The 23,321-nt window shown below is 43.9% G+C and overlaps 1 protein-coding gene across 1 annotated transcript in view; it reads right to left on the bottom strand.

Annotated features, from left to right (window-relative positions):
- col27a1b (collagen, type XXVII, alpha 1b) overlaps positions 1–23,321 on the bottom strand; it is a 551,847-nt gene that overhangs the window by 317,131 nt on the left and 211,395 nt on the right. The window contains exons 12-13 of the mRNA XM_043719710.1: positions 22,596–22,640; positions 401–454 (exon numbers count right to left, since the gene is read on the bottom strand). Of these exons, the coding sequence (XP_043575645.1) occupies positions 401–454; positions 22,596–22,640 (99 nt within the window). The remainder of the gene's footprint in view (positions 1–400; positions 455–22,595; positions 22,641–23,321) is intronic.

Here is a 23,321-nt window from a genome sequence, read left to right as displayed (position 1 = left end):
TCATTCCAGTTACCAGCCTCCTGAAACTTGACCACACCATCTCCAAGGCAAGTCCGTCTTTCTTTAAATATGGAATCGAAAACTGCACGTAGTATTCCAGATGTGTTCTCATTAAAAGATTGGTACAATTGCAGCAAAACCTCTTTACTCCTGTTCATGAACACCTTCAATAAAGGTCAACATGCCATAAGCTTTATTAATTATTTGCTATTTTGCACTAATTCCACATTTCCTTTGTATAAATACTACCCAAGTCCCTCTGCACACCAGCATTTCTTTGAGTGAAGAAACCTTCCCTCAATTTAATCCTAAAATCCATTCTTCACAAATAATACAGGAATAATTGGAGCAGCAGATTAAAGTCTTCTACCAACATGACAAGGGACACGTATCAACTTACTGGACTTCCATCCATGCCTGGTGATCCCCTCTCTCCAAAATTTCCTGGAAATCCCTGTAGAGAGGAGAAACACATGATCAGCACAAAAACAGAAAAATAGTTTTTCCAGAATAATTAAAAATCGCAATGACATTCCGAACATTTCAGTATAGCTGCCTGCTTTCTGATTCGTCGAGATAGGGCAATGTAAAGTAGTAGAGTTTTGGACAGGTTAGTAAAACCGAAACATAGACAATAGGAGTAGGACTAGGCCATTCAGCCCTTCGAGGCTGCTCTATCATTCTATAGGACCATGGCTAATCATCCAACTCAGTCCCCTATTCCCACTTTCTCCCCATTTCCTTTGAACTGCTCAGTCCCAAGAATTGTATCTAACTCCTTCTTGAAACTATTCAGTGTTTTGGCCTCAACTGCTTTCTGTGGCAGAGAGTTCCACAGGTCCCCACTCTCTGGGTGAAGACATGTCTCCTCAACTCAATCCTACCCTGAATCCTTAAGCTGTGAGCTGAAAATGTGTTGCTGGAACAGCGCAGCAGGTTAGGCAGCATCCAGGGAACAGGAGAATCGACGTTTCGGGCATTCCTGAAGAAGGGCTTATGCCCGAAACGTCGATTCTCCTGTTCCTTGGATGCTGCCTGACCTGCTGCGCTGTTCCAGCAACACATTTTCAGCTCTGATCTCCAGCATCTGCAGACCTCACTTTCTCCTTAAGCTGTGACCCTAGATCTGGACTCCCTAGTCATCGGATCATCTTTCCTTTCTAATTTAAAACTTGTAGGTTTCCATGAGACTACCCACCCCCCCAATCTTCTCAACTCCAGTGAATAGAATCCTAACCAATCCAATCTCTCATCCTCGGTCAGTGTTGTCATCCCCGGAATCAGTCTGGTAAACCTTCATTGCACTTCTTTCATAACCAGAACGTTGTTTTACAAAAGTCTATAGTGGTCTTTTGGAATAAGGATGATGTTTGTTCAACCTCACACAGAGTCTTTATACAGAGGGAGGCGGTTATACTGACGATACCAAACGTACTGGCTGGCCAGGAAACACTCCCTTCTTATCGTCTGCCATGGGTGTATCAGAAGGATTTACAGATTGATGATCAATCTCATAAAGGATGTTGGAGAGATGAAATAACAACAAGGAACACTGGAGAAACTCAAATGGTCTGGAACCATCTGTGGAGACAGAAACAGAGTTAACGTTTCTTGTCCAATGTGGCTCTTCATTGGAATTGAAGGGAACTCCTCTACAGGTCATTCTGCTATAACGCACATTTTGTTAACGCGAATTTGCTATGACGTGATTAATGAATTGGGGACACTGTATCTAAAGCGCAAACCTTTAAAACGAGTGTTAGCTGTAACGCGATTAATCACCAACACTTTAAGTAATGTTTCTCAAGTGTGATTTTTCTATAATGCGGGGGCTGCTCAAGAATCTAGCTATCGCGTTATGTAAGAACTGACTATTCAACATACACATTAAATAGTCATGAGCTGGTCTAGCTGTAATGGACGCTGGGGGGAGCATAAAGTCAGCCTATTGCCCCTCTTTGAAACAATTACAACAGTACAACTTATAGGGTAGGCAATGGCCTACTGGCATTATCATCAGACTACTAATCCAGAGACCCAGGTAATGTTCTGGGGACCTGGGTTTGAATCCCACCATGGCAGATGGTGGAATTTAAATGCAATAATGATCTGGAATTAAGAGTCTAATGGTGACCGTTGTTGATTGTCAAGAAAAACTATCTGGTTCACTAATGTCCTTGAGGGAAGGAAACTGTCATGCATATCTAGTCTGGCCTATGTGTGATTCCAGAGCCTCTGGGCAATTAGGGATGGGTAATAAATGCTGGCCTAGCTAAGGATGCCACATGAATAATTTTTTTAAAAGATTAGTTCCAAAGAATATTCACACCAGGCTTGAAATGTTAACTCTCTCCAATGATGCTGCCAGACCTGCTGAGCAGCTCCAGAACTTTCTATTGATAATGAACCTGTCGTATCTGTGTTGTGAACACATTCTTCATGGCTATCTGTAATGGACATGAAACTTGGCACAGTGACACTACCCACTGAGCCACAAGAGAACCAGCTTGACCCATCCTGTGGTAACATTGGGTAGGCATGGAATTTCCCCTTTGGAGAATGGGTGACCAATTCAAAGACTCTGTTTAGATTAGATTACTTACAGTGTGGAAACAGGCCTTTCGGCCCAACAAGTCCACACCGACCTGCCGAAGCACAACCCACCCAGACCCATTCCCCTACATTTCACCCCTTCACCTAACACTACGGGCAATTTAGCATGGCCAATTCACCTAACCTTCACATTTTTGGACTGTGGGAGGAAACCGGAGTACCCGGAGGAAACCTACGCAGTCAGTCGCCTGAGGCGGGGAATTGAACCCGGGTCTCTGGCGCTGTGAGGCAACAGTGCTAACTACTGTGCCACCGTGCCGCCCACAAAAGTTCTCTTTTATTTCATCATAATCATATGAAACGCGACCTGCTTAATCTGGCCTCAAAACCACACATATTTCGCCTGAAGCTTATTAATCAATTTCCTTCATAGTTCTGACAGCCTTAAATTAGGTTATCTCAAAGTCTCTTTTTTCAAAGAAAATAAACTCAATCTTTGTGAAGCTACCCTCATGACTTAAGTTTTTGTTAACTGGCACTTCGAGGGTAACACTTTGGCTATTCTTGGGAGACTGATGCCCCACAGCTGGCACCAGGTTTTTCTGCCACAAAGACTCAGTTTCTCTCCTTTGGCAGTTCCATTTGAGTAAGTGTCCTTGGTCTCAGTCTCCCAATGAAAAGCTAACGTTACTAAGCTGCATGTCCGTATGCTCTATCAAAGAATATGCTACCCTGCCAGGAACTTGGTGAAGAGGCAATGGGGCTGTTGAGATAGTTGTGTATAGGTAATGCCAATGGACTCGCTAATCCCGAAACTTCAGTTTAATGCTTTGAGGACAAAGGCTCAATTCCAACCATGATACCTGCTTAAATTCAACTGAAAGATAGTTTCTGTGACTGATGATGAAATGATAATTAATTCATTGGGGAAAAACTGATGTGGTGCATTAATGTACTTTACAGAAAGATCTTACCCAGTCAAAGTTTCTGAAATACACAAATAAAGTTTCACAAAACTCCTGCATATCAATAAGGAGCAATGTCACTTGACTGGCAACCCCGATGTCCACTCCCATGCGACACAGCATCAATCCCAACTTGTCTGCTGAGAAGTTAACTCAATCATACAATCCCTACAGTGTCGAAGCAGTCCATTTGGCCCACTGAGTGTACTCCAACCCTCTGAAAAGCAACCCACCCAGACTCCTACCCTCACCCTACGTCTGCATTTCCCACGGCTAGCCAACTTAGCCAAGATACAACGGGCAATTTAGCATGCACACACACACACGATGCTGTGAGGCAGCAGTGCCATCCTTCAATTAGCAAGTGATGGTTACACTGAGACTATTAGCAGATTGTTACAAAACCTGAATGGATTTCATTAATCTTCTTAGAGTCATAGAGTCATACACCTTCACAGCATGGAAACAGACCTTCCAACTCATCCACACCAACCAGATATCCTAAATTATTCTAGTCCCATTTGCAGGCCTTTGGCCCATATCCCTCTAAACCGTTCCTACGCATATATGGATCAAAATGCCTTTTGAATGTTGTAATTGTACCAGCCTCCACCACTTCCTCTGGCAGCTCATTCCATACCAGTACCACCTTTTGTGTGAAAACGTTGCCCCTTAGGTCCCTTCTAAATCGTTCCCCTCTCACCCTAAACATATGCTCTATAATTCTGGACTTCCCCATCCCAGGAAGTCTATTTATCCTATCTATGCCCTTCATGATTTTATAAATCTCTATAAGGTCACCTCTCAGCCTGCGATGCTCCAGGGAAAACAGCCCCAGCCTATTCACAGCCTCTCCCTGTAGCTCAAACCCTCCAACCCTGGCAACATCCTTGTAAATCTTTAGGGAGGAAATCTGCCATCCTTAATGGTCTGGCCTACGTGCGACTCTAGGCCCACAGCAATGTGGCCGACTCTGAAATGGCCGAAAAAACTACTCAGTTCACAGACTACAAACGCCAATTACACCCACATCCCATGAAGGAACAAGGAGGTTAAATAAAACAGTTGCCTTTGACAATCCTCCTGCTTTAGAAAGCTAAGAAGACATTGTTGATATAGATTGAAATGCCACAAATGCTTTCATTTTGTTCAAACAAACAGTTTGGTCAAGAAAATACATGTATTAAAAACTCACTGAGGGTGGAATGGTCTGGACAGCAGCAAGCTCAAAGTGAATCACCAATCAAGGTCTTCTTTCTATTGTAGTTCCCAGGAATGATAGCTCAAATGTTTTGGGGGACACATTTCCTTGTCTCGCTATCACTTTTACGTGGTTGAAATGAAAGTTTGCCAATATTTTCCAAGACAGTGAGACATCAGTTACCAATTCACCCCAAGCGCTTTTTGAGCTGTTGTTTGGACTAATTGTACCTCCACTTGTTTTTATTAGACTCATTGGAAATGTTTGAGATTTTAGACAACAGATTAAAATAGCTGATGTACACACATCAAACATCTCTCCTAATTCCCATTTCTACTGAATGGTGAAGCAGGTATTGGGATGGGTGACCCATCGCTTGGCTGAAGGGACAGATTTCTGTTTTTGCAGTCTTTTTAACAGGATGGTAGTTTGACAGAGGACCTCGAGTACACAGCAAGGGGAAGCTTCCAGAACAACAATTCATTGAGGGTATGTACGTCCTGGTCACTTTGGCTGCATCAATGTTGACCCAAGGTTGCTGGGGATGTCAGTCATCTTCCCCCTGCATCACTTGTAGAATGGCTTTGCAGTCTGCCTGGGGACCATGTGACCCAGGAGAGTCGCTGTGTGGGATCCATTCACTATTATCTCTCATTAAGGAGACTACTCTGTCAGGACAATAGATACACACGCTGAAAGATATAAGAGCAACCAAGTAGATCTAACCAATGAAAGGATGGATATTATATCGCAGAAGAGTGGGTGGAGATGTCGAGTATTCAGCTCCTAATTTCATTACAGCCTGATCTAAACACGGACAAAAAAGCTAATTTCCAGAAATGTGGTGACAGTGACTTGCCATTGACATCGAGACTGCATTGACTTGGTATCCCATCAAGGAACCTTAGCTAAACCTGGAGTTAAAAGGAATTGGGGTAAAACTGTCCACTGGTTGAAGATACAAAGAGAGACGTTTATGATTGTTGGACGTCAGTCATCTACGAACCAGAACATCACTGCAAGAGGTCCTCAGGTTATGCCCTATGCCAAACCACTTGAAGTTGCTTCATTAACGACTTGTCCCCCATCATAGGGTCAGACATAGTCAATTTTGATCACAAAATGCTTCAGGCTGTAATCCCTCTGTGTGAAGGCAGGTTGGGACAGTGAGGAGTGGGCAGGATCTCCAGAGTGGAGCTTTTCGGAGCAGAAGCAACAGCAGGAGCATACGGGAAGACCAAGTGACTGCTGATGGGAATAGAGAGCTCCAAATCTCCACATCTTGCCTCACCCTCATTATCCTCAATTTATCACCAACACCTGACACAGGAGCCATTTTAGGATGACCTAGCTACATTGTGCTTTCATTGGCTGTATCCATGTTGGGGAAAAAGATCCTAGACTCTATTTTTCCATTTGCCCTTTCTTCCACTTGGCTGCGTGAATGTTGACCCTGCTCTGTGATGACACGGACTGTGGCCAATTGACATAGTGCCCTCTTCTTTTTCTCAATAATGTGTTGTGATTGAACCCAAAGCAGGTTGCCGTAACAACAACAACAACGTACCGGTGCATGCACAATTCCAGAGTGTAGGGAGCATGCAGCTGAAGGCACCACCAAAGATGTGACCAATGTAGGTGGAGAAACACATAAGACAGGGTCTTCAGGAGGAGCAGGAACACTCCATTAACTTCATGTTTTTCTGACCCTTGATGATGTCTAAGGGTACCGAGGTAACAAATGGTTTTGGGGTGGCATGGCGGCTCAGTGGTTACGACTGCTGCCTCACAGCAGGGACCCGAGTTTGATTACCCCCTCGGGTGACTCTCTGTGTGAAGTCTGCACATTCTCCCAGTGTTTGCATGGGCTCCCTTTGGCTACTCCAGTTTCCTCCTACATTCCAAAGATACACAGGTTGGATGGATTGACTTTGAGAAATGCAGGGTTGGGGTTGAATGCTATTTGGAGGGTCGTGTAGACTTGATGGGCCGAATGGCCTGATTCTACACCGTAGAGATTTGATGAAACAGCTATGAAGTGAAAACATCTTTACATCGCTGAAGATACAGTAGTGCACTCACAGTACCATCCAATGTTAGGCATGGTGCCTAGTTACCCAAACCATACTTGGAGAATTATATCCAATATGAAAAAAATCTTCTTCCAAGACCAAAATCTGGAGTGCAATGGAATACACCCACTTGCCTGGATGGGTGCAGCCCCAATAACACTCAAGAAGCTTGACACCATCCAGGACAAAGCAGCTCGCTTGACTGATACTATATCCACTCCCACCATCACCAATGCTCAGTAGCAGCAGTGTATACAATCTACAAGACAGAAGTTCACCAAGATCCTCAGACAGTACCTTCCAAACCCATGGCCACTTCCATTTAGAAGGACAAGGGCAGCAAATACATGGGGACACCACCCCCTGCAAGTTCCCCTCCAAGCCATTCACCATCCTGACTTGGAAATATATCGACATTCCTTCAGTGTTGCTGGGTTAAAATCCTGAAATTCCCTCCCTAAGAGCATTGTGGGTTAACCCACAGCAGGTTGACTGCAGCGGTTCAAGAAGGCACCTCACCCTTCTCAAGGGGTAACTAGGGATGGGCAATAAATGCTGGGTCCAGCCAGCGATGCCCACATCCCACAACTGAATAAGAAAGAAACAATGTTCCATCCCGATTCTCCTGCATCTCGGATGCTGCCTAACCTGCTGCGCTTTTCCAGCACTACACTCTCGACTCTGAGCTCCGGCATCTGCAGTCCTCACTTTCTCCCTGTCAAAGTGGTTATCTTCCTCATCTGTATGTAAGGATACTAGTGATAGTGTGTCTTTTTGTGGCTAGTTGATGTTCATGTACCCTGGTGGCTAGCTTTCTGCCTGTTTGTTCAATGTAGTGTTTGTTACAGTTTTTGCAAGGTATTTTGTAGATGACGTTCATTTTGCTTGTTGTCTTTATAGGGTCTTATGTGTTATCCGATTAGGTTATATGACCTTATGAGAAGAAATCAGGTAAGAAATCACAGTTACTGTTGGTAAATACGGGGCATGGCTTTGCCCTCCCGGAGATGGCAAAAAGGGAAAAGAATGGAACACTGATTCTGGTGAGAAACTCATCCCTCTCTCCCAACTCCGCAATTAAGTGCTGAGTGAGACATTCCATCAGGGACTTGATGTGTCACCAAATAGGGCCCTTAAATGGTCAATTTGTGACCTCAATTTGACACCTCCTCTGTGGTGGCCCAGAAAGGTGGCTTACGATGACCACGAGCCATTGCCAATTGTCAGAAAAGCTCATCTGGTTCACTAATGTCCTTTAGGGAAGAAAATCTGCCATCTTCACCCAGTGTGGCCTACATGCGACTCTTGATACACAACAATGGAGGTGACTCGTAACTGGAGTTAGACAATAATTGCCAGCCTTGCCAGTGACATCCATACCCCATGAAAACATTTTTAAAAATTAGGGGCACTGATGCAGTAGGACAGGTACGTCTGAAAGCCATATCCTGGATCTGCCTTCTCCCCATAACTGGGTACCTACCTTCTCATCACTGAAACCCTTGAGTAGTCAGCCTTGACTGATGGACCTTATGTCCCAAAGGCTATTCTCCTCTCATGGGCTAACAGCTTCTGGTAACCTGGGTAATGTTATGGGGATCCAGGTTTGAAACCCTTCACAGTAGATGCTGGAATTAGAACTCAATTAACAAAAATCTGAAATCAAATGTCTTATGACGACGATGAAACCATTGGTGAAAAAAGTTCACGCCAGAGAGTGAGAAGCCTGTAGAATTCTGTGCCACAGAAAGTGAGTGAGTCTGAAATATTGAATATTTTGAAGGAGTTAGATATAGTTCTCAGGGCTAAGAGAATCAAAGGGTATGGACAGAAATTGGGAACACAGTACTGAGAGCAGCATGGTGGCGCAGTGATTAGCACTGCTGCCTCACAGTACCAGGGATCTGTGTTTGATTCCAGCCTCAGCCTGTATGGAGTTTACATGTTCTCCCTCGGTCCGTGTGGGTTTCCTTCAGTTTCCTCTCACAGCTCAAAGGTGTGCAGGTTAGGTGGATTGGCCAGGTTAAATTGTGTCCAGGAATGTGTAGGCTAGGTGGGTTAGCCATGGGAAATGCAAGTTACAGAGGTGGGGTTGGTCTGGGTAGGATGCTCTTCAGAGGGTTGGTGTGGACTCGATCGGCTGAATGGCCTGCTTCCACACTGTGTGGATTGTATGAGCTGGATGATCAGCCATGATCATCTGGTGGTTCCATGGCCCACTGTTCCTATTTTCTATGTTTCCAGGTTTATTCATTTCCTTCAGGGAAGGAAATCTGCCATCCTTACTTAGTCTGGCCTATATGTGACTCAGACCCACAGCAACACGGTTGGCACTTAAATAGTGAGCAAGCTGTGCAGTTGTCTTACTTGCTAAAAAGCTTCAAATAAAAAAAACATGTCCACCACCTGGCATTGACCTGGGCACCAGAAACAACAATTGCAAATACAGAAATAAAACAAAGAACTGCAGATGCTGGAAATCTGAAACAGAAACAGGTGGAGAAACTCAGCAGGTCTGGCTGGTAGCATCTGCAGAGAGAAAGCAGAGTTAACGTTTCGGGTGACCCTTCCAGCAGAACTCCTGTTCAGATGACTAGACTCAAAACATTAACTCTGTTTTCACTCTCCATAGAGGTTGCCAAGCCTGCTGAGTTTCTCTAGCAATTTCTGAAATGCCAACACAGCCCTGCTGATTCTGCAAAGCCATCTTATCAATGTCTGGGAGCTGGTGTGAAAATTGGGAGATCTGTCTCGCAGACTAGTCAAACAACAGCCTGACAGGGTCATATTCATGGAATTAGTCCTTGCACACAACATCCTAGGCAGCACCATCACCATCTCTGGATTTGTCTGATGGCAGCATATCAGCTGTGTAAATCCTGTATATCAGGAGTGAGTTTCCATTGGAATATTCAACATTAACTCCAAACTCAATGACGTACCATGGTGTTAGGTCAAAGAGGGAAGGAAACCTCCTGCTGATTAACACATACCACAGAGGAGTCAGCGCCCAGAGGACACAGCTGCTAGACTTGGTCTGTGGGAGGTGATGAGGGAAAATATACTTGACCTAGTTCTCACCAAGCTGCCTCTCAAAGATGCATCTGTCTGTGAGAGTATTGGTAGGAGTGACCATCGCACAGTCCTTGTGCAGAAGAAATCTTATCTTCACATCAATAGCATGAAGCTCTGCAATCCTGCCACATCCAGTCATGGGTCTGGAGTCACATGTAGACCAGACCAGGTAAAGATGACAATTTCCTTCCCTGAAGGAAGGACATTTGTGAACCAGATGGGTTTTTCCTCCAATCAACAATGGTTTCATGTCCATCATTAGACTCTTAATTCTAGACATTTATTGAATTCGAATTCTACCATCTGCCACGGCAAAATTTGAACCCAGGTGGTCAGAGCCTGGAGTCTCTGGATAAATAGTTTAGCAATAGGCTGCAGCAAGACTTGGACTTAATATCCACATTAGGTCTAACAAAAAGGCAAGTGACATTTGTACCAGTTATAAGACACAAAGGAAATTTCCTGCTTAAACATCAGCATAACAGAGAATAAAAGGCTATTCATAGTCTTACAATTTTCATTTGTTAATTCCCTGTTTATTTTGTCTCAAAATTAAATAATCATGCCAGTTTTTATCTCTTTAGCAATACTCCTATGAATAATGTGAATAACATTCCCTTCCATTTCAGTCATTTCATGGTGTCTTTCCGACTCTTTCCCTGTTATATTGATTTCTCTGTGACATATGCCTATTGGAGTAAAGAGTAACACTCGGCTGCCAAGAAATGAGAGTCCAGGAAAATCCTGGCAGAATTCCACCTCTGTGCTATTTTCATCCAAAAATAGGATTGAATTCTCCCTGGCCAACTATCAAATTTTAAAACAAATTCAAGGATTGTTTGAAAATGCTTCTTGTGCAGATAAAACAAAAGAACTTCTGCCAATGTTTTATTTGAGGTGAGACTGCTTGTGCCTAATGTACCACTGAACGAATATACGAAGGAGAAAGAAAGTATTGTTCCTGATTGTATTGATTTTATTTCATTAAAACCTTTCATCAAAGTCAACCTCTTGTGAGCTCCTGCCTTATTGTCAGCTCAAAATGACAGCATGACAACATGGCTCTGATAGGGGTCAATCTAATGGTCACATTGTTTAATACTGAGCTCAATAAGATGGCAGACCTGATCCTTGAACCCAGACCGGTTACTACTGAAGAACCTGGCACTGGTGACATAGAAGAGAAATTCTCTGTAAAATGCTGACCAACACTGGACAAGGGCTGCGGGAGTCAAGATTCCAAAACGTTCTTTGAATGAAGAGCAGAGGTACCTAGAGTTCCTTGCCAATATTTATCCCTTAACCAGAAGCAGATTATCCAACCATTAGCACATCGCTGCCTGCTGTATTACCTCCATTCCAAGAGTGATTATGCCCCAAAAGAAACAGCAGTTGCCACAGTTCCACTCCCTCGTTACAGAACGATAATTAGTGACAGGTTTAACCTAATGGTCACCACACCTCCGGGAAGGGTAAGGTTAAGAAATTCATGTTGACCCCAGCCAGAGTGGGGACTGAACCCACTCTGTTGATATCGCAAACCATCACTAACCTACTCCCCTATTCCAAAGCTTCTTTATTAGCTCTAAAAAGCTTTGGGACATCCTCAGGTCATTCGAAAAAGTACCAAGCTTTCTATTCTCTTTTATGTCTCCTGCCTAAATTACAATTTGGAGGTCGTTGTTCATCACAGAATTACAGAAGTGCTGAAGGGCAAAAAAGGCCATTCGGCCCACTGTGTCATCATCATCATCAGGCACCAATCTGCTGCTTTCTCCCCCATACCCTTACACATGGTTTTTATCCAAACAACAATCCAATGCCCCGCTTGAAAGCACCAATTGAACTGGCCTCCAGGCAGTGCATTCTACACCCAGTGAGTGAAAGTAATTCTGCCCACCTTGCTTTTGCTTCTTTTACAGATCACTTCAAATCCAAGCCCTCTCATTGCTGGTCCTTTTATGAGCAGCTTCTCCTTATCAACCCCACCCAGCTTGTGGTTCTGAAAACCTCTGAAAAATGATTACAGAGAAGGTCTATGTACAATTATCTGCACTGTGGAGCAATCAGATTTTTTTTATATGCAAATTTATTAACTTGGAATGCTTTTAGTTTCAAATGGATTATTTCTGGAGTGCAAAGAGTGAAAGCACTTTACAGTTTTTCCATGGTAAGTGAATATACTTATCACCCACCAATAACATGAAATATTGTAATCCACTGCAACTTAACTTCATGTCAGCAGAATGTTAAGGCACTCGTAACCTGTCGAGCTATAATAACAGTTAAGCAGCTAATCACAGTTTTATTGATAGCCTAAAGTATTAAGGCTGCATGAGACGTAACAAACCAAAAAGTCATACATTCAAGCTGCAGTAGTGTTTGGTTAGAGAGCCCCCAGAGCTGGCCTCTGCACTCCTCAGCCTGACAGATGAACAATCAAGAGAGAGACGCTGGAGGGCTGCAGGATCCTGAGCAACTCTGCAAAGTTTGATGTCAATGGCTAGACAGGGCGGCACTGAAACATTGTTACCGCGTGACAATACTGCCATCGGGGCTGATCGGGAGTGTCAGCATCGGTGACTCCAAAAAGCAAGAGGAAAAAAAGCAAAGCAGCAGATTTTGTAGAGGAGGCAATCATTTCCTAAATAGGATTCGCTTCACCCAAGGCTCGAGCAGAACTCGGAGAAGAGGCCAGACTCCTTATATGCGCAACAAACACAGGCCCTGCTCCTCCTGCCCCTACCGCGATGAAGACTTTGGCTGTCGGATGGAAATCCTGACTTCAGTGATCAAGAAACGAACCAGACAATAGCAACTGAAGACACACCTAGAGGGTGTAAAAGAGAGTGGCACAGTTCTATAGCTTTGCAGGTCTGCAAGGTATATCGAAAGGCACATGCTGGTTTGTACAGCTGGTGCAGGACACGATGGGCCAAACAGCCTCTTTCTGCACTGCAGCAATTCTGTGACTCTGTGTAAACTAACCTAAACAGCTAAATTATCAACTCCTGTAATACTTCTTTCCTTGCAGAAAACAGTCAGCATGTTTGGATCAATGACACTGCTGGCAGGTGATCGCTCCTTCACGAGACAGTATCCTGGGATAAAGAGATTGTTGTGTGAGGTTGCACAGGTTGGGCCTGTACTAATTGGAGTTGGGAAGTCAGACCAGCTATGGTACTGGATAGAGTCATAGTGTCACAGTGTAGTACTGCATGGGCACAGAACATTCACTCCGACCTGTCCATGTCAACCAAATATCCTACATTAATCTACTCCCATTTGCCAGCATTTGGCCCATATCCCTCTAAACCCTCCCTATGACGATCAAAGATTTAAAGAATCACAGAATCCCCACAGTGTGACAGCAGGCTATTCAGCCAATTGAGTCCACACAGACCCTCCAAAGAGCAGCCCACCTAGACCATACTCCCCTATCCTATCCTTGCATTTCCCATGGCTAACCCACTCAGCCCGCACATACCTGGACTTTGTAGGCAATTTAGCCTGAAGAAGGACTTATGCCCGAAACGTCGATTCTCCTGTTCCCTGGATGCTGCCTGACCTGCTGGGCTGTTCCAGCAACACATTTTCAGCTTTGTAGGCAATTTAGCCATTCCACCTAACTGAAGGAGTTTTTCAGGAATTTGAAAGAATGACTGCTGAGAGAATGTTTCCTTCTCATGGAATATCTTGAACGAAGTATCAAACCACAGGGTCTCCTAATAAAGATAATCAGGATGAACTGTTTCTCTTGTTGATTGAAATTCTCTCTCCCAGTGAACAGTGGAGATTGGGTCTTTGAGTAGACTCAAGGGTGTGTTTGGTAAGACCTTTGGTTGATCAGGGAATTGAGTTATGAGGGGCAGGTGGGAAAGTGGGGTCAAGGTCACTTCAGATAAGCCATGACCTGATGTTAATGGCTAGACAGGGCGGCACTGAAATATTGTCACCGCGTGACAATACTGCCAGCGGGGCTGACTGGTTGGTATTGCAGGAATTTGGGGCCATATGGCCTAAGTATGTCCTTATGTTAACCAACAGACCCAATATGGATGATCAGGTGGATGAGCTCGTTTTGGGCTGTGGGTTTGATAGGTATTCCTGAACGTTACACGGTTCAAGTTCACGTGCAGTGAGAGGAATGTGAGATACTGAGAGTATATGACACTCCCTTCCTGACCAAATCAGTGCTAAGGTGGACATTTATTCAATTTTTAACAGGGATTGCTAATCCCAGGGATAATTTAGGAAAATTTAGAGCTGTCCAAACAGCAAAATAATGCCATAAGACAATGGTAGCTAGTCAGATATTAATCACAAAATTTCTTCTGTGCAGAAAGAGGCCATTCAGCTCATCATTCTGCACTGACCTTCAAAAGTCATCCCACCCAGACTGAGGCCCCTAGCTGACCCCTGTATTTATCACAGCTAACCCACCTAGCTTGTACGAACCTGGATATAATGGGCACTTTAGCATTGCCAATCCACCCTAACCTGCATGTCATTAGACTGTGGGAGGAAACCCACACAGACACATGGAGAACATGCAAACTCCACACAGACAGTGGTTGGATTCGAATCTGGGTCCTTGGTGCTGTGAGGCAACAGTGCTAACCACTGAGCCACCCCTTGCCATTAATTATTGGCTGCACTAATTTCTAGGCATATCTAGCAGAATGAACCCTCTTAACATTAATTGCTAATGATCTATTTTATCTAAGGATACATCCCAACATTACAGACAAATTTAGAATATGCCCCATTATCAGGGCTCAGCAATTTGCACTCCATTGGAAACTCTCACTCATCTGCAGCTTTGCTCGAGCTGACCAGAGGGTGGATACCTACCCTGGCAGCCTGCTGAAGTAGAAGGGTCAGTTAGTGGTCTCCTCCAAGCTTGGGGGCAGGAAGAGCAAGTCCTCACCCTGTGCTTTGTCTTTAGACAGAAACAATTAATTGCAATTAACCAGAGGGTTGAAAGGTGTGGCGCTGGAAAAGCACAGCAGGCCAGGCAGCATCCGAGGAGCAGGGGCATCAACGATTCGGGCATGAGCTCTTCGCCAGAAACTTCGACTCTCCTGCTCCCCGGATGCTGCCTGACCTCCTGTGCTTTTCCAGCACCACACTTTTTGTCTCTGACTCTCAGGCATCTGCAGTCTTCATTTTCGCCTGGTTTAACCAGAGAGTCAGGTAAGGCCTTTAGCTGACAAGGGAATCAAACCCATGCTGTCGGTGTCAAACCACATCTCAACCCTGTCTCCCAGCCAAGTGAGCTAACCATGTCACAGCTGGAAAGCAGCAGTAACAGACAGGGTAGGTACTTGTGACTTTAAAATGGAGGTGCCCTCTCTTTGAAACCTTTTAAAACTGGAAACCAAAAATAGACTCAGCAGTGCGACTTCCAGCCTTTAATTAGCTTAAAAAGCTAGTCATAGCTTTGTACTTTTACTCTGTGGCTTTGGAAGGTGTTGTCAAAGGAGCAGTGGTGAGTTGCTGCAGTGTATCTTGTATGTAGCATACACAGATACCATTGTGTACCAAGGTGCCCATGGTGAAGGTGGTAAATGGGCTGTCATTCAAGTAGGCCACTTTGTCCTGCATGGAGTTGTGTTCTTCACTATTGAAGTTATACGGATTCAAGCGAGGAGGGGGGTAGCAGTGTGCGCAGATATTCCATCATTGACCAGTCTTGTGCCTTGTCGATGGTGAACGGGAGACAGCAGGTGAGTTAATCATCCCAGGTTTCCCAGCCTTTGACTTGCTTCTCTGGCCATAGAGTTTACAGTGTCCAAAAGAATGATCCCAGGAATGAAAGGTGTAACATATGACGAACGTTTGAGACCTCTTGGAATACACTCAATGGTGTTTAGAAGGATATGGGAGGGATCTAATTGAAACTTACAGAATACTGAATGGCCTGGACAATGTGCATGTTAGAAAGATGTTTCCTTTAACAAGAGAAACTAGGACCCAAGGGCACAGACAGAGTAAAGGGAAGACCCTTTAGAACAGAGATGAGGAGAAACCTCTTCAGCCAGACGGTGGTGAATCTCTGGAATTCACTGCCACAGAAGGCTGTGGAGGCCAGGTCATTAAGTATATTTAAGACTGAGACAGATAGGTTCTTTATTGTCAAGGGGATCAAAGGAAACAGGGAGAAAGCAGGAGAATGGGGTTAAAAGAAACTTATCAGCCTTGATTGAATGGCGAAGCAGACTCGATGGGCTGAATGGCTTATTTTCTGCTCATATGTCTTATGGCCTTAAATGGCTGGACCAGTTTTTGTTTCAATAGGACCTGTGGGATGTTGATATTGGGGGGATTGGGAGGGGGTGGAATTCAGTGACGGCAATGCCCATTGAACACTGAGGACAGTACTGGCATTTGCGTGGCATAAAACATTACCTTCTTATCAGTTATCAGCCCAAGCTTGACTGTTGCCCAGGATGTGCTGAATATCATCGGAATTGAAACGGGTACCGAACATTGCGCAATCTTCAGCAAACACTTCTGACCCTATGATGGACGGAAGGTTATTGATGAAGCAGCTGAAGATAATTGGGCTAAGGATACTACCCTGAAGAACTCCTGCAGAGATGCTCTGGAGCTGAGCTGACTGATCTCCATCAACCACAACCATCCTCCTTTGTGCTTGGTCTGACTGCACTCCATCATGAAGAAAATGGTGCCCACTGGAATGGTCATGTGGAAGACAAGTATCCATCCAACAAGGGCACAGAAAGGCAGGATATTAATTAAAAGAGATTACCACCATTAGTCACTTTACACGCTGTAATATGTCAAAGAATTCAAATTAACGTGATGTTCAGAATAGGGCGGTGAAGAGGTAAAGGCACTGAAGGCACAAAATGGGAGACCAGAGGAGGGAAGGTTTGGAAGGCTCTCTGCAGCAGAATTGTTTATTTTTGCAAGTAATTTGGCTTTGTTATTCTAACATTCGAAGAAGATCACACTGACTCTGACACAAAAGAAAACAGATTTCCAAAACGTTAAAAACAGTTCCACAGATGGATTGGGAAAGTTTGTCCTGTTCTCCTTGGAGGAGACTGAGATTTGATCGAGATGTTCAAAATCACCAGAGGTCTGGACAGAGTGGATACAGTGAAACTGTCCGCATTGGCAGCAGAATTCAGAGTCAGACCCTTGATGTATCAAAAAAAAATTAAGGGAATAGTTTTAAAACATCAGTAGTTACAATTTGGAGCTGGCAGACAAAGTGGTGGAGGCTGGTACAACATTTAAAAGGCATCTGGATGGGTATATGAATAGGAAGGGTTTAGGAGAATATGGGCCAAATGCTGGCAAATGGGACCAGATTAATTTAGGATATCTGGTCAACATCAATGAGTTGTACCAAAGGGTCTGTTTCCGTGCTGTACAAATCTATGACTCTAAGAGGTCCCTCCATTGATTTGCCTGGACATTACCAAAATACTTGGGAGATTCATCAAAAGGATACATCAAAAGAAAACAGATATCCCAGAGCTTAGTCAATGAGGGCACCCATCTGTTAATCACACAAACATGCTTATGTCTGGCCTGTGAGATTCACAGATTGATATGATTGGTCTGCTTAATATTAATTACACTATTGACAGAGTAAGTATTTGGACCAAATTTATCATTATCTCTTTATTCTCTACTCCAAAAAGCACAAGACACTGATGGCCTTTAGTCTTAAAATCTCGTTTACTCACCCACACTCTCACTTCCAGGGAACTGCAGATCCATTTTATAAATCGGATGAACTCTTGATCCAAGTCAAACTGAAAGGTGCCGGAGTTGGAGGGTGGGAGAGAGATAGGGCAGAGTTACATGTCCTAAACTCAAGTGGGTTTGGGGAACGGAGTGTAGATTCAAAGCTCCCTCTATATTGGAGCAGGTGGACTATTCAGATTCACAGCTGACAGCCAAAGATCACATCATAATGTAGCATGGGGGGTGAAGGTCAGGCATGGCAATAATGGCATGCCCATAAAGGATGGTCCAAGCATCACCTTGGAAACCTGCTTCTATTTCCTGTACCAACATGGCAGGTGGTATCTTTCTCGCATGTCATGACCACTTTTTTCTGTTCATGGAATGTTGGCATTACTGACTAGGTCAACATTTACTATTCATCCTTAATGCCCAGACCCCATTGCTATGGGTCTGGAGTCACATGTAGACCAGACCAGGTAAGGATGGCAGCTTTCTTCCCTAAAGCACATTAGTGAACCAGATGGGATTTTCTGACAATCACAGTGGATTCGTGGTCATCATTAGACTCTTAATTCCAAATTTTTGCTGAGTTCAAATTCCACCATTTGCCATAGTGGGTTTTGAGCCCAGATCCCCAGAACATTATCTGAGTCTCTGGATTAACAATCCGGTGATAATACCACTCGGCTACTGCCTGCCTCAAGGCTCTGATAGCTGAAAGCTGCTCAACTGAATTCCTAGGCTTAGACAGAGTACATATGTCACAGGCCTATGTACAGTGGTGCAGCAGTGTATATCCATCCATACGATAACTGCAGCAATTTGCCAATGCTCCTGTGACAGCATCTCCAAAACCCTTCATCATGTCATAGGTGCAGCCCCATCTGCAAGGCATCCTCCAAGTCACTCACTTGGTGTCACTGACTTGAAATATCACTGCTCCTTCACTGTAGCTGGGTCCACTGGAGGACTTGCACGCAGAAAGCTAGACTTATAATTTGCATGTACTATTGGAATGTACCCGTTGCAAATGAGCCTGGAGTTTTCACCTGATTTCTACGCATCATAACAGCTCCATCAGGACAGAATCACATCAAGTACTGCTAAAAGATCACAGTTTTTAAAACCTGAGTCACACCCGGTAGTGGTATTTTAACTGCGTTAAATTGTGAGCAGGTGCTGACCATTAACTTGTGACCCATATAAGGGCTCTTGTGGTGCAGTGTTATTGTCACTACCTCTGAACTAGGAGATCCAGCTTCACATCCCATGTTCTCCAGAGGTATGTAATGATGTCTCTGACCAGGTTGAACATATGTTAAAAATGCTCATGCCATATAAGAAAGAACAGAACTAAACCTATCAGCTGGGCTCAAAGGTACATGTTTGCAATGTATAACACTGTAAATAAATGCTTGTGAAAATCGATTCCAATTCTATCCTTTAATGCCCGGCTTTATGGAGTCCAAGTGGGGTCCTTAAACTAGGTTAACCTGCATCCCCACAATCATTTAAGCTTGTTCATTTGAATCAATCCTCACCTTAAAGTAGATGGTCTCCCTACACTGCAAAGACCTACTTCAGATTATAGCACTTGTTTGGAATGAGCTTCTCACTTGCACAGCCTCCATGGTCACATCAATCCGGCATGACTCACCAGACCAAGAGTCTCCTTTTCTGAGAAGGATGTTCTTACTCTGGAGGGAGGACAGCAAAGGTTCACCAGGCTGATTCCTGGGATGGTGGAACTGACATAGGAGAGAATGACAAGGTTAGGATAGGTTTCACTGGAGTTCAGATGAACGAGGGGGCGCGGGTGGATCTCAGAGACTTATAAAATTCTAACAGGACCAGATAGGGTAGATGCAGGGAGGATGTACCCGATGGTGGGTGCGTCCAGAACCAACGGGTTACAACCTGAGGATTTAGGGTGGACCATTTAGGATGGAGTTGAGGAGGCATTTTTTTCACTTAAAGAGCCTGTGGAATTCATTACCACAGGAAGTAGTTGATGCCAAAACATTGAATGTATTCAAGAGGCAGCTAGATATAGCACTTGGGGCGAATGGGATCAAAGGTTGTTGGGAGAAAGCAGGATTAGGCTATTGAGTTGGACGATTAGCCATGATCATGATGAATGGTGGAGCAGGTTTGAACGGCCTCCTCCTGCTCCTATCTTCTATGTTTCAATGGAAGGCACAAGGAAACTCTGCAGAAATCATCAAAAAGTTGCAAAAGCGTGAGCTAGACTCTGCGTGCTATCTTCCCCAGTGGACAATGCCTGTCAGTTTGCTATCACCACCAAGTTGACTCCATCCTTTTGTGAAGACAGTGAGGCCTGCAAATGCTGGAGATCAGAGTAGAGAGTGTGCTGCTAAAAAAGCACAACAGGTCAGGTAGCATCTGAGGAGCAGGAAAATCAAGAAGGGCTCCGGCCCAAAATGTCGATCTTCCTGCTCCTCGGATGCTGCCTGACCTGCTGTACTTTTCCAGCAACACACTCTCAACTCCATCCCTTTGTGCCCAAGTTACATTTGCAATGTGACTGTTCTGGAGCACAAGGTTTTGTGTACCTACTAGTCCATGGTACGCCTTTACTGCACGTGGCACATTAATCAACAATCACATGACAATCCATGGCCATACCCCGAATCAGGAGCAGCTTATAGTAGGTTAGAATCACGGTGCAGCAGCCTGCAGCTCCAGCTGCGAGAGTGAGGAAATCCCCCTCCATATCGTTGCACAAACAAATGTTCGGTGACCATTAGTGTGATTAAGTATTGTTGTATTTTTTGCATAATGCTTGAAACTGTACAAACAGACGCTTGAACAAAGCACAAAGTCTCCCAATGTTTAACTTCCATTCCCTCTCTCTGTAGCTTCATGCACAGATGTATAACATTTCATTCCTATTATGCAAAAATTCTGATCCATTCATTGGATTCCAAACGCTGGATTCTCATTCTGCCATCAGCCCCATCCAAGAAAAACATTTATTTGCAAATGCAAGTGTGTCTTTTCACAGCTTTGCTGTTGTAGCTCATAAGGATGTCTGTTTCTTATTGGGACTCATACTGTTACAAAGACTGCACTGTGCACACTAATGTTTCCTAGCGGCCTATCTCCAGCTCCTGTGGATATGAGCCGCTGATTTTATTTTTGCTTCATTAAAATAGTGAATCATTCAACCTCACAGTCAATGTCAGCGCATGTGTAGATTGTAATTAACTTGGCGCTATAATTACATCATCTTTCGATACCCAGCATCTTGTTTTAGGATTACACTGTGGGAATTAACAATAGGCAAACTGCAAAGTGTGATAGTTAGGAATGTGCTGGGATACTCTCCAATTGCCTCCTGATTGGGTATCTCACTCACAATACGCAGGTTAGAGCAGTCCACCTGCTCAGTGAATCACCCCCCACTGCTGCTGTCTTAACCACTACCCACACCCTCCACCAGGGAGGCTCGGTCACAGCAGTGTGTACCAGCTACAAGATACATTGCAACTATCAGCCAAGGCCCCACAGACAGCACCTCCAAAACCTGCGACTTTAACCACTGGAACCCATCACAAGTCTTCCTCCAAGCCAACATCCTCTGATGTCCAAGACCACATGAAATTACAGAGAGTTGTGAAACCAGTCCATCCCAGTCCATCACAAAAACCAGACTCCCATCCATTGTCTCCATCTATACTTCTCACTGCCTCAGGAAAGCAGCCAACATCATTAAAGACCCCTCCCAGCCCGGTTATTCTCTCTTACATCCTCTTGTGTCAGGCAGAAGATACGAAAGTTTGAAAACATGTACCGACAGATTCAAGAACAGCTTCTTCCCTGCTGTTATCGTACTTGTGAACAGATCTCTGATATATTCGAGCTGATCTTTCTCTGCCCCTTCTCTGTAGCTGTAACACTATATTCTGCATTCTGCTTTATTACTCTGATGTACTTATGTAAGGTATGATTTTTCTGGCTAGCACACCCAACAATACCTTTCACTATATCACACTACATGTGGTAATAATAAATCAAATCAAATCAACATTGCTGCTCTTTCTTAATCAATGGGTCATTCCCACACTCTCAAATACCAGTGGGGTTTTACCCACACTACATGGATTTCAGCAGTTCCAGAAGGTGGCTTGCCATCATTTTCTCAAGGGACCATTAGGAATGGGCAACTGTAAGCGTTAACGGCCACAGCCTGTAAAATAACTTAAAAATTATGAAGACAGGTTGAAACGGTTGGATCTTTACTCATTTACCTTTGGAGGAATGAGAGATAGTCTGACTGATGGTCTGATTGGATTCCATAGTGAGTAAATTTAAGGAGGAGTTAGACAGATTTTTTATTGGCAATGGGTTGAAGGCAGAAGGCAGGAAAATGGGGGTGAGGAGCATATAGGCCAGGATCGAATGGTGGATCAGACTCAATGGGCCAAATGGCCTAATTTTGCTTCTATATCTTATGAACTTTATGAACAAAGGGGACAGAGTGGATGCTGAGAGTTTGTTGCCTCTTGTAAGAGAGACTAGAACCAGGGAGCACAGTCTTATGATAAGAGGCTCATCTTTAAGATGACAATAGGAGGAAATGCTTTTCCATCAGAAGGTGATAAAACCATGGAATTCTCTTCCTGAGAAAATAATAGAGATTGGGTCATTTAATTTATTCAAGGCTGTGTTAGACAAATATTTGACTGACAAGGGAGATATAGATAAGAAAATAGAGCTGGGACTAAAACCATTATCTTATTGAATGGTGCAGCATTCTGAAGAAGCCAAATGGCCCATTCCTGGACCTAAGTCCCACATTCTACACTCTTCTTTCAATGCATCATCAATTTGAAAATAAATAAATTACAAATGGATACTGCACAATAAACTCTCCCTTTCCTCCTTTACTTCTCAAAGTCTTCTACAAATTTTGTTTCAATTTTATTTAAATCTAGCATTTCAGATCAAACAGCTGAGAAAAATGGAGAAAATCTTTACCGGCCTACCCATCTTGCCCCTCTTCCCTGCTTCTCCTGGTATTCCCTGTAAAATTAAGGAAGAAAAGATGCACATTAGACCAATGCAAAGTAGTAAAGTTTATTCAGCATAACTTGAAAATGTGAAAAGGTTATTATCACAAGGTTACAAAGTGTCATAGACAGGCATCTGCTTTCATTTTTCTCTGGATAGATCTGACAGCATTGCAGGACATCACAGGCAGAGTGCGCTCTATGATCAGATTCGTAGATTAGATTTTCCAACAACTTGTGGCATTGACTACTTTCGAAACAGATATTAAAAATCCACTATTGTCCCAACCAAAAGCTGCAAATCATGTTTAGTAACAACTTCCGTTGTCTTTAGTGCAATGAAACATCTCAACTTATGTCTTCACATCAATCCAAAACAAATTATGATACTGTGCCACAGAAGGAGCGATAACGTTAGTTTTGACAAGTTTCTAAATGGAGGATTGTAAGTTAAAGAGGCAAACGTTGCAGGGTGACAGAAGGCTTGGTCACCAATTGTCGAACAGCTAAAACTGGGAATCTCACGTGAAGGAATGCTAATATCTTGGGAAACGTTCCTTAACTGAAATGCACTGCAAAATATGTGCAAATTCATTACAACAATTTCATCAGAATAATCTGCAAAAGATGCAGCACTGAAGGCAGTAATGACAGCTCAATTTGGGCTCTTGTTGCACAGTGGCAGTATCCGTTC

The sequence above is a fragment of the Chiloscyllium plagiosum genome, chromosome 30 (assembly GCF_004010195.1).
Source record: "Chiloscyllium plagiosum isolate BGI_BamShark_2017 chromosome 30, ASM401019v2, whole genome shotgun sequence".
NCBI classification, from domain to species: domain Eukaryota; kingdom Metazoa; phylum Chordata; class Chondrichthyes; order Orectolobiformes; family Hemiscylliidae; genus Chiloscyllium; species Chiloscyllium plagiosum.
This window is presented reverse-complemented; position numbering and strand designations above follow the sequence as displayed.